Source organism: Ovis aries, chromosome 1 (assembly GCF_016772045.2).
Source record: "Ovis aries strain OAR_USU_Benz2616 breed Rambouillet chromosome 1, ARS-UI_Ramb_v3.0, whole genome shotgun sequence".
Taxonomy (NCBI): Eukaryota; Metazoa; Chordata; class Mammalia; order Artiodactyla; family Bovidae; genus Ovis; species Ovis aries.
In genome coordinates, this window is record NC_056054.1 from 95,290,353 (window position 1) to 95,303,091 (window position 12,739).

General features: G+C 37.7%; 1 protein-coding gene across 5 annotated transcripts in view; it reads right to left on the reverse strand.

Annotated features, from left to right (window-relative positions):
* The window catches only part of GDAP2 (ganglioside induced differentiation associated protein 2), a 94,364-nt gene that overhangs the window by 15,809 nt on the left and 65,816 nt on the right, over positions 1-12,739 (reverse strand). For 2 of the 5 annotated variants that reach the window (XM_004002382.5, XM_060401784.1), the window contains exon 14: positions 696-12,063. The exons of 2 other annotated variants lie outside the window; for them this stretch is intronic. In XM_004002382.5, coding sequence (XP_004002431.1) covers positions 12,016-12,063 — 48 coding nt within the window. In that variant the 3' untranslated portion in view covers positions 696-12,015. Of the gene's footprint in view, positions 1-695; positions 12,064-12,739 lie in introns of those variants that run through there. One more of the 5 variants, XR_009597241.1, reaches the window with a different exon arrangement.

Consider the following 12,739-nt stretch of genomic DNA (forward strand, 5'->3'; position numbering starts at 1 on the left):
TTAAACCCAATCTTTTGACACGGATTCCACTGCCCTTTCAATTACTCCTAAGTTGCCACCCCCTAGCTGGCGGCTTTGTGGGTCTTAACTTATTCAACGAATATTTATTGAGACTTTCTACCAATGAGCACAACACAAAGTATCTTAGAGGCAGGACGCATGGCAGTAAGATCCAGATGGAGGAGGGAGGTTGAAGAGTGGGAATGGGAAATGACAGTTAATAGGTATGGGGTTTCCTTTCAGGACACTCTGTGTGTGTGCGCTAAGTCACTTCAGTTGTGACTGACTCTTTACGACCTTATGACTATAGCTCACCAGGCTCAACGTAGACAATGGCGATGGCTGTGCAACTTTGAATGTCCTAAAAGCCACTGAACTGTACACTTTAAATGACTGAATTATATGATATATGAACTTTATCTTGTTAGTGGCTCAGACAGTAAAGAATCTGCTTGCAGTGCAGGAGACCCAGGTTCGATCCCTAGATCTGGAAGATCCCCTGGAAAAGGGAATGGCTACCCACTGCAGTATTCTTGCCTGGGAAATCCCATGGACAGAGGCCTGGAGGGCTACACTACAGTCCATGGGGTCACAAACAGTCAGTCATGACTGAGCATCTAACACTTTCACTTTTAAAGCTGCTTAAAAAAGGAAAGAGAAAATAAACATACCAAAAAAGGATATACTCCATAACATTAGAATAGAAATAAAAGACTTTATATTCAAGAAGAATATAACATAGAATTATATTATAATTTGATTTTGGTACATGTAACAATAAATTATAAACACAAAGATAAAACAAACAAACACACACTAGATACAGAGTGGCTTTGCACTATTGTGACTAAAACATGGGATTTTTGCCTTTTTTCCACTTCTTGTGTAAGTCCCGTGGGGGTTAGATGAGGCTCAAAACTGAATTGGTTTGTACAACATACCCACAAGATGGATTCAACAGGAAAGTGTTAGTGCCTCTTAGTTCTGGTCTTGCATTAAGTGTTGTACAAAGGAAACAACTTGCAACATTTTGGACCTCACTTGTCAGATGGAAAGGATGATTCCTCTATGACTTGGGAGGCCAGGTCTAAATGCATACAGGCATATACAAATCTAGACTGAGGTGCTCCTATCTGAACTAAAATGCAAGTGGTTCTTGTCTTGTTCCTTTCCTTGAGTGAAAGCCATAATAGTTAGTCTTTCAATTTATTTCCTAATTTTAAATAATCTGATGAACTACAGTAAGCCACCCATAACATCAATAGACATAATTTAATTAAACTGAAATTTTAAAATTGTAACTTAGGAGCAAGAGGAAAAAAATCAAACAAGCTGATATTAGGATCTGACTTTAAAGATGCTTTTAAGTCTCAGATTGTATTCTTAGAGCAGTACCTATTCAGCCTTAACTCTGATAAATTTCTAACCACATAACCACTAACCACATAGGATTAAGAGAAACAGTATTAAAAAGATAAACCCAAGGTGCTGAAAGATCTAGATATGCTTTCTAAATCATTACATAAAGCAAAAATTAACTTTAATATGCATATATTACACTTACTAAATGAGGCACAAAGATTATAGGCTGAAAACCAAGTTATTTTCTAGTTGAAGCAAATTATTTAATTTATAAAGAAATGGTTTTTCCTGTTTCAATGAATCTAAGATTACTATATATAACTAAAGTTCCTTAAGAATTTACCGTCTTTCAAGCTTTGGCAAGTACGTAGATCATGTCTGTGTATACTTTAAAGTTTACAAAATTCATTGATTGAGATCATGGCTGCTGTCTATATTAGGGCTTACTAGGACAAACACCATTCGCTGACTTTGGAAATGTTTATTTTTTCTGAGCTGACACATTTCTAAGGGACACTAAACCGTATGAATAAAAGACCTCTCACCATTTCAAAGGGCTGAAGTCCTAAGGGTTGAAAGAGGATGCGTTCAGAGAGTTAACAGTTCAAAGAGCTGTGTCTCTTTACAGTTGTTTTTTGAAGTAAATACTTAGCCTAAGAAAATATCCAATGCTTGCTGACAGTCAGGTATTATTTTACATTTGCGTACATTATCTCTAGAGAGATACCCCGATATCCAATTACCCCCCACTCTACAGATGAAGGGAAGGGACAGAGTTGGGACAATATGGCGAAAGTAACACTAATAAGTGTCAGAGCCAGGATCACAATGTGACTCTCAAAATTAATGTGGATGCCAATCACTGGGGGAACCTTGATAAGACGCACATTTTGATTCCATAGTTCTGGGGTAAGGCCTGAAGAGTATGCATTTCTAAGAAGTCAATACTCTTGATCCACAGAATTGAAGTAGTAAGATATTATAAGATGCAGTAAGAGGCATCTGGATGCCTCTGTATTCTTTCTGCTCTAGAGTACAAGCACATTTGGTGTAGAGGGTCTGAACCAGGAGCTTCAGTTTACAGGTATGTCCTAAGCTATGCCATGGGATTTTGTTTCAGGCAAATTTGTGATCATTTGCCAACACCCTTCTCTGACATTTGACATCTCTCTAGTGGAGCATTTCTTTCATTGCAGGGTGATTTATTCCTTTGTGGTTGGAACATATTTTTTATATTTTTTCTAGCATGTAGTAGACTGCTTGGATTATTGCCAAAAGCTGGGCACCAAGTTCCTATGCCTCTCTTCCTGGGCCCAGTTAGTCTATATTCCCCACCTCCTGACCTTGCTGTTAGGTATGCTGCTGCTGCTAAGTCGCTTCAGTCGTGTCTGACTCTGTGCGACCCCATAGACGGCAGTCCACCAGGCTCCCCCATATAGCCAATGATTAAGTTCTAAATAGAGGAATATGAATGGAAGTGCTATGTGTCACCTCCAGGTCCGGCAAGTCCTCCGTGTTCTTCCCCTTCCGCCAGCTTGAAATGGAAAAGTGTGTATCTTTTGAAAGCCATGGGGCTTCCCTGATGGCTCAGAAGGTAGAGTCTGGCTGCAATGCAGGAGACAGGGGTTCGATCCCTGAGTCAAGAAGATCTCCTGGAGAAGGGCATGGCTAACCACTCCCTATTCTTGCCTGGAAAACTCCATGGATGGAGGAGCCTGGCTGGATGTATAGGCCATGGAATCACAAAGAATCAGACATGACTGAGCAACTAACAATTTGAAAGCCACATGTTGAAGATGATGGAGCCACAAAATTGAAGGAGTTCAGGTCTCTGAATCAGGACTAGGAGTGCTTGCTCACCAGTAATATCTATTCAAGCTTTCTGTGCGAAATACATTTTCTAATGTGTTTAAGCCATTAAGCACGTCCGTTGTCATTTGTTACAGCAGCCAGCATTATTTTAATGTATGGATCCTTAGGAACCATTTACTGAATGAGTGGAAGAAGTATAGCATTCCTCTGTACTGTGACCGTGCTCACTGACTCAGGAAGAAGTAGAGAATTTCTATGCTATAAAACCACATGACGTCATGTTGATGTATGGCAAAACCAATACAATATTGTAAAGTAATTAGCTTCCGATTAAAATAAATAAATTTACATTAAAAAAACCCTACATGACAGAAAAATGGGCTCATAGATAAGAATTTAGTTTCTCCTGCAAGAACCTCCACAATGTTAATACAGAGCCTGTTTTGGTGCACTCTAGTACTTGATAGGGTACCACTGCCAAAGTCTGTGCAGTTCTCTAGGTGGTATAAGTTTATCATATTCAGATTGGCATTTTCTCAGCGTTCCCAAAATCAAACGCTTTAAAAGCTGCTTTCTTGTTCAGTTTTGTTGGAAGAAGGAATTTTTACTTAAGAGGTGGACAGTGAATGGGAGTGAATGGATAGCTGGGTAAAAAACTAAAATCTCACACCTATAACTTCAAATGAACAATTATCTCCCATCCCCAAATATTTTCACAGTCCCTGAATGACTGATAACCTCTGCTGTTAATTCCCGAACTTGGTCCTTCCCTGGAACTTGGCTAAGTCAAGTGCAACATAAATAAAAAATGATAAAAATAAAATCTGCTTTGGAGGACATAAGAAGGAATGTGAAAATCAAGCAGCTGGGCAAACACAGTTAAACCAAAGAGCTCCAGCTATAGATGTCAAGGTCACCTTCAAACAATCTGAAATCCACAGGATCTGGTGAGGAGTCCAGGCTGCCTTAACCTGCCTGGGCCTCTACTTCTCCATCAATAAGATGAGAGAGTTCAGTGGTTCTCTATTCTTTGAGAACCAATACCCCCTTTCACATAAAATTTTAAAAACCTACTTTTACTACAAGAAATAAAAGTCACAGAAAACATAACCCATCTATGTTTAAAAAGTCAATGATGTTATAATTCATAACTAGTATTTCAGAGTGAAAATGCCAGATACATCTGAACTAGGAGACATAATAAAATAGTCAAATGCTTCATATACCTACTTACAGAGAACAAATCTGGATTTTAAAGAGGCAAAAAACCAGAAGGCACTATATCCAAATAATCAGAGAAAAGGTAGAATGAACCAGTCTTAAAACTAATAAATGAAAGAGGAGAATAACATAAACTAAGGAAGGACTCATACCCCAAGTCAATGAACAGACTGCTAAAATAGAGAAAATCATGTAGAGCTCGGCCATATCTGTAATATGAAGCCACAGAAAGATTTTTATGCTGTGATATGGGGTGAGGCAGTGAAGTAACACAGAGAACACATCTTTTCTCTCGGTAACTCACATGGACAGAGAGGCACACATTCACTGAGCTTAAAGATCTTGCTGATGGGGTGGGGGAAAGAGGCTGGATTGGAAAAAGAATCAATAATTTCCACAACAGAGATTATCCTGCTTATGTGTAAGATGGCAGAAAGGGAAGTATTTTTACGATAGATTTTGATAAAATTCAACGACAGCCTCACATGTCATGTGTTTCCAACTAATTCTAATCGTTTATGCAAATGTTTACTATCTTTGTTAATAAATGAGTTCCTCTTACAACTCCCTCCTAGTATATTCTCCCAATACTTAACTAGAGAAAAAAAGCAAAACAAAACAAAGCAAGGAATAAACATCTGGCCAACAGATATGTTAGTTTTTTAAAATTCTAGTTTGTTTTTTTTTAAACAGAAAACTAGGAAATGACAGATGTACTAGTAGTAACTATTTTAAAGAACAGTTAGGACAATTTTTAAAAATGTGTCTCACAGGTAAAAATTAAGATGTTTGTGTATTATTTCTCAGACTATCAAGGAATACCAGGATAGGACCATGGGAAGGGGGAATTATTTTCTGCAAAATAGCGATGTTGAGAGAGATTCAATAAGAATCTCATGTTATATAATACCACGAGTTACAGGTCTTAAATATACAAGAGAACAATAATGCACAAGTGAAGCCTAAAGGACCTAGTATCTTCACTGGACCACAACCTAGCAAGAGAGCCTTTAAAAGAAACTTAAATTTATTACGTGGCAATTTGATTAGCACATCATACAATCATTAAAAGGAGCCTTAGCCATTTCCCCTTCAGGGAAATATCATTAATTTTATAACAAAAATTTTGAGAAAATACAATTTAACAGTAAATAACTTTTAAAATAAGCAACTTAGTGTTGATGTTCTATATTAATTATTTTTTGTAAGAGCATGAACTTTGCAGTCAGACTTGGATTTGAAGCCCAATCCTACAATTGAAGCTCCAATACTTTGGCCACCTGATGCAAAGGGCCTATTCATTTGGAAAAGACCCTGATGCTGAGAAAGATTGAAGGCAAAAGGAGAAGAAGGCAGCAGAGGATGAGACAGTCAGACAGCATCAGTGACTCAGGGACATGAATTTGAGCAAACTCTGGGAGATAGTGAAGGACAGGGGAGCCTGGCGTGCTGCAATCTATGTGGACACAAAGAGTCGAACGCAACTTAGTGACCGAATAACAACAATCTACAACTCAGTATGTAAGATAACATATGCAAAGAGTTTAGCAACATTAGAGGCACAAAGTAAATCGCCAAATGTTACTTATTATTACTTCTAATCAAAGCTATGGTAGCTACCACTTATAAACACTTACTATGCATGTTTTATGAATATGATTACATAGATTTCTCTTAGTTATTGAATCAGTATTATTATCCCTGTTTAATACATGAAAACAGTGGAATTCAGAAAATGCTGAGAAACATGCCCAGTTCTGAATCCAGGTATGTCAGAAGCCAAAGGACCAGTGCTGTTAACCACCATGAAAAATTCTTGTTGGGAGAGAGGAGGGGAAAGGGGAGTTAAGAGTCTGTGTGTATGTTTGCAGGATGAGAGACTCAGGAGTTTACTATGAGAATTAGACAGTTTTCACGTTGATGGAACTTCTAAAAAATAATCAGTATTCATGTTCTGAATTATCTGGATAACTGCCTTACAGCCAAATACGTTTCACAGCCCTGGTTTGCATCATTTAACTTGAGTGTTAAAGCCAGGCTCTGCTTTAGTTGTGGAAGCTTATGGAGAACAGAGACTAACTTAATAGGGGAATGATGTACTGAAGCTACATGAAGACCAACCACCACCACTATATGCTACACAAAGAAGTGTTACAGTTTGAACAAAGAACGGGAGAGCTGAGTCACCACACGTGGTAGTTAGTAGGGGCATGCTGAATACATAACCTGTGGCACAGTACTCAGTACCTTAATCATTTCACAGCTTCACCTTGGCAAAACACTGGCATCCACCACACTTAGTCAATGCTATTATAAATTGCATTAGTTTTATTGTTTGTGTCTGATCTGTGAACTTTTGATTTTATATTTGTGCAAGAGCTATAAGCATAAGGCATGTATTATATGTAACTTTATATATACATAGATAACACTATAATAAATAAAGTAAAAAACTGAGGAGCTAAGAGAATTTTTCTGTATTAAGAGGGGATGTGTGTTATTCAAGTTTGAGAAACACCACTCTATACTGCATTGCTTGTGTGTTTGGGCTTTAGCAGCACTTAACCGCTATCACCACATACTTCAGAGGATTTGTTAAGAGGATTAAATGAGATAAGGAATGTGGGAATGCCTGGCCTGCAGAAGGTATTATTACAAGGATAAGTTCTGTCCCTTTTACCAGAAACAGGGACAATATGGAAGCTAAATATAGTCTAGGCTCTTGAAGTGTGGTCTTTCAACCAGGAGCACTGATATCACCTAAGAGCTTGTTAGAAATTGAGCATTGAGAACTTCCTCAGTGGTCCAGTGGTTAAGATTCTGGGCTTCCAAGGCAGGAGGCATATGTTCAATCCCTGGTCAGGGAACTAAGATCCCACATGCCGTGTGGCATGGCCAAAAAAAAAAAAAAAGAAAAGAAACTGAAAATCCCAGGCTCCACCCTGACCTACTATATCAGAATCTGCATTTTAATGTATTCCTGGCTGATTTAATACATGCACATTAAAATTTGAGAAGCACCAGCCTAGGTCTCCATAGAAAAGGTTGACAATAAAATTTACTGCATTTTATATTGCTCTGTAGGTGAATTTAAGTGATTAGAAAAATGCCAGGTATAGTGGCCATAAAAGACTGTCCTAACCCTGGGGTTCAATATAAACATTACCATTTTACTAACCGGCTCTTAATGGCTGTATTTGTATAGAGGGGGACTCTCTTTATAAGGGATCTAACTTCTAATTCAAAAAGAACAAAATATATTTTTAAATGAAAAATATTCAAAACTTTTGAATTTTGAATAACCAAATCTCAAGATCACATCGATCAAACTTTGTTAGGTCTCCTTTGCCCAGAAGCAATTAAAATCATATACATATGTTCGGCTCGTGTTTAGATGTTTTGGTCTACAACATCTGGTTTGACAAAGTATTGGCTCAGTTTATGATGACTGTGTGATTACACTAACAAAACACACCACCAGGAAAAAAAAAAGATATGATTGTATATACAAAATGTGTTGGTTTCAACTGTTCAACAAAAATATTAGCTCACATTCAGCAGTTATGATTTTGTCAGTATAATTTACCTAGAGAATATTTATACTTTTAATCTTGAACTCAGACTTTGTTCATGTTAGTTGCTCAGACATGTCTGACTCTTGACATCGCATGGACGGTAGCCTGCTAGGCTCCTGTGCCCATGGAATTCTCAAGAATACTGGAGTGGGCAGCCATTCCTTTTTCCAGGGGATCTTCTCAACCCAGGGATTGAACCTGGGTTTCCTGCACTGCAAGTAGCTTCTCTATCATCTGAACCACGAGGGAAGACCTGAACTCAGAGGCCCTATAAACTTAAATCACGTTGTACTTAAGATTCAGAGATAGTGTTCTTAGAAACACAGAAAACCAAGTTAGTAACTGATATCCAAGGGAGTCACTAATATCTAAAAAGACCTTGATACCATCTTTTCAAGGGCTATTTTGGTAAAATCAAAGCTTAAACTAGGCTATTTATTGCTTTATGTTCTCTACATATGGGCCATTTAAACCACATTCAAAGAATGTAAAACAAACCAGATTACTGTGTGTAAATATAAATATGTATGTAGATATAGATATACATGTATAAATGGTTAGACCTTCTAGGCAATCTTTATAATCTGTGTTTATGACGTGACCTAGATCATAGGTCAAAATCCTCCTTTATCCTTCACGTTCTTTGGCATTGCCAACCAAGAGTCCATCCCATACTACGAGGTATACTAGCACCTGCCTAGGTGAAACACTCTAGCACTTGTTGATTATGATGACGATAGCCTAAGAGAAACACAATCTGAAAATCACTGGCTAACTCTAATCCTAAGAGGTTTACATGCTATCTTGTAGTACTTTTGGTCCTTAATACAATCAACCCGTTACTAGAACCATAAAAATTTTCTCTTTCCAAGGCAAATTCCAATAATTTCTGTTCATATATTAAGCAATTTAAACTATATACATACATACACAGACAATGTACCACGGGAAACACCAGGAGTGATTTTTTAGCTCATACTGAACCTATATTTTCTTGCTTTCCTATTAACTGCGGCAAAGGAAAGATTAAACCATTATCTATAGTTTGAATTCATTAAATAATATCTGAGCAAAGACAGGTAGAAACAGGCAGGCCATGCTTTGCTACTACAGTGATTATACCCATCTCTCTCTAGAAATGAGATTAAATCATTTTGAACTTCAGATATTTGATAAAAAAATCTATATCCATTTACCCTAAAAAGTAATCTAAAAATCCTCTCTTAGTCTCAACTATTATAGAGGGTTTACTTTAGAAAAAATAAATATAATGGCGCATCAGCCAATGAAATAAGATATATTATTAAATAAAGAAAAAAAATCTTTAAGATACGAACCACCTGGTCTCTAAACCTTGAGTCTAATAAATACTGAGCTTTTCTCAGGTCTTTTTGCCATCAAGAAATAGCAAAATAGAAGAGTTAAGAATGAATACAGATGAGTTAGGAACCCAAATATATACTGAAGCAAGAAAGATACTTATTTTAAAAATCATATTATGTCTTCCATGAACTAATTTAAATTAACAGTCTATAAGTAGTTTCTACCTCAATTCAACTAGCATTTGGCATGACAGAAATTAATTAAATTAAGGACTTGAGGATGCTTTGAATTAATATCAGATGCTAGAGGTCATCTCCACCCATTTATTCTCTAATGTGTGTATCCTTGAAAGGGGTATGTGTCACCTAGGCAGGTACCCTGAAAGTTACTTCATCATTTCAACATCAAGGTCACTATGCTCCCCTCTTAGGATTTAGTACATTGAAAGAACTTCACTACATAACATTTCAGACAGCTATATAAAAGCATGAACTTGGTCCAATACCAGATTCAGTTTCACTGAGAAGAGCAATCTTATCTTTAGTCATTATTAAATTATTAGATGCAGTTGACATGTATATAGCCCCATACCATCTTTAACCCTAGGACATCATTTGAACATTCTTGCTTGCTATTAATCATTAATATATTGCTGTGAATATTGCAAAGGGACATCTTTTATAAATTACTGCCTATAAGAAATTATAAAATTTGGTTCTTTCCAAACAGCAAAGTAGCTTGAATCCTCTAAGGAAATGATTCAGGCCAGATGCCAACGTGAGGCAGCCAAGTCCAGCTATAACAGAGAAAAGCTGGTGTATTTTTACAACTGGTCCTAGTGAAATGCCACCTCAAATATGATCTAAGAATTAACTGGAGAAGATTAAGCTAATTTTTCAGATTTTTAAAAGTCAAGGCTCTAAGGATTGAAGTAGTACTGTTTGAGATGAAGGTTAATACCAGACATCTGACTGGCTGTCTAGACCTGATGACCTAGGGAACATAACAGGAAGTCCTTAACAAACAAGCATATGCAAGAAACAAGTGGTTTTGATTACTGGCAGAAAGCAGATGTGTCCATTACATGCAAAAGATAAGACTGGTTTTCTGAGAAATGTAAAGGCCCTTCTTGTTTATGCAGGAAAACAGAGGATGGGGTTAACACAACTACAGGGGCATTTCTCTATCATAAATGAAAAATGATGTTTCTTTTATCTCCACTGAAGAACTAATTTGGACCTAAGGGGGTGGGACCCTTGAAAGCATCAATCCTGAGCACATTAGAAGAATTCTAATTTTTCTTCTCCGAACCGCCAGTGTACATGATGGGGTGGGGGATGGGGAATGCAGGAATTAAAAGGAGTATGAAGAAACCCAGATGGAAATGATGTCGGTGTGACCTTCATTCAAGAAGTATCATTTAAAATGGCTAACACATGCCTCTCGCTAAAGTGTAGCACTGGAGAAGGAGTAGGCCAGAAGACACCTGGACAAAATAGGAGGGGATCCTAAGGGTTGGGATTCTGCACTAACTCTTGTTCCAAGGAAAGGGAAGTCACTCAAAATGTGCCAAGGACAAGCGGAGTGTCCTGCAGCACTCCCTCGAGGATATTTATTTATTATTGAAAAACTAACTGAAGACACCCCACCGCACAGCATTTTTCATCCAAAGATATCAAAAGCCCTTTCTGAATGCTATCCTCATGATACCTCTGTGAGGTAGCTAGCATTATTCTAATTTTTAGTCAAGCTAAGGCACAAATAGAGGCTGAGTTGCAAAAGTGGTCTGGTGTTTTGTTCATGTCAACACACTTCCTTCATATTGATGTAGGCAACTCAAGACACACGGCTAGGAAATGTCCGCAGAGGAAGTAGGCCTGAGAGCCAAATAGAATCATTCACAACTCTGGGAAAGCAGCTCTCTCTCTAAAGTTCCCTGACGGCGTCTCAACAGATACCCTCTACTAAGATTACTAATATGTGCTGTCCTGTTGAATATGGAGCCCAAACCACCTCTGGTGGTAGGAAAAGGCTGAAGGAACAGTCTTCTTGTTTTTCCTCCACTGTTGAGACCGTAACAGGGACAATCTTAAATCATACAAGCTCAGGAACTTTAGTCCTTAAGTCTTTGTCTTAACTGGTACAGTAAAATTCTAAGACCTGTATCTTGCTAACGATTTCTGACATTTTTGATCAGACGCTTTTTTCCTACATCTCTGATCCCAGATGATTCTCTTTTATCCTCAGCAAATTATCTTTAATAAAACGTAATGCCAGGATCTGAAGCAAACAATGCATCCAGTCAGCATTCATTGGTTCTATATATTTTGAGAAATACTTGCATACACACAGAAGGCGTGCAACGTGAGAGGGATGATGTGAATGATACTGTGGCTTGTCTAATGGAGAATCCAGTGCCCTTCCAGGAAACTAAAGATACTCAGAAGTTGCTCCCCAATTGCTATCAACAATCCTCTAAAAGTGAACATTTTCATTTGATACAAATATACAAATTTAAAATAAGTATACAGTTCAGAATGGCCTACCATTTTCAGATTGCCTATGTGCCAGAAAATATACAGTCAATAAAAAAATACCAGAGAGGTGGGGGACAAAAGGCTCTCTGGAGCTGTACAGCAAAAGTGAGCATCGCTTCAACAGGTAGTGGATCTGCAGAGAAAAGTGGAGTCTTTAGAAACCAGGAGCACGGAATGACAGCAGGTCACAAATCTGGTGATGGAAGATAAGACGTATAGTAAGGTCCATTTTCCTGCAGAAAGGAAAAATGACAAGAACATTAAACACTAGGACCAATGTAACTGGGAATATAAAAGAGAAGGATTTAGAGTCAATGATATAATGTATGTGAAATGTCCAGCACATGCTTGGCCCTGAGCAGGCTTCAGCCAACACAGCAATTTCACTGGGGTCAGTCAGAATTGCTATAATGTAGGCAGAAGTAATCAGGATAATGATACTTAAAAATATTACCATTTATTAACATTCAATATGCCAGACACTTAATCAGCACTTTTCTTTCATTATCCTTTCATAGTGCCATGAAGTAGGTAGCATCCTCATTTTAAAGAACAGAAAACGGAGGGTCACACAGATTAAGTCACCGAGATGGCAACCAAAACAGCCTGAATTTAAATACATGTCTGTTCAAATCTAAAGCCCAGATTCTTTCATATTAGACTGTGTTGTTCTGCTGTGTGCTGAATCTTTGAGATAAGAAACAAAAATTCTCCTTGAGGAATTTAAGAACCATATTGGCAGAAATGAGCTTCTCCATGACATGCCTGTGTGGCAAGGCTTTTAACAAGGAAAGTTTTTAGGGCATCCAAGATCAAGATGGAGAATCAAATGCCAGAATTTTACTGTCAAATGCAGAAAGCAACAAATCAGTGTAAGGGGAAAGTTTTTGACTTTAACTTGGCTAAGTT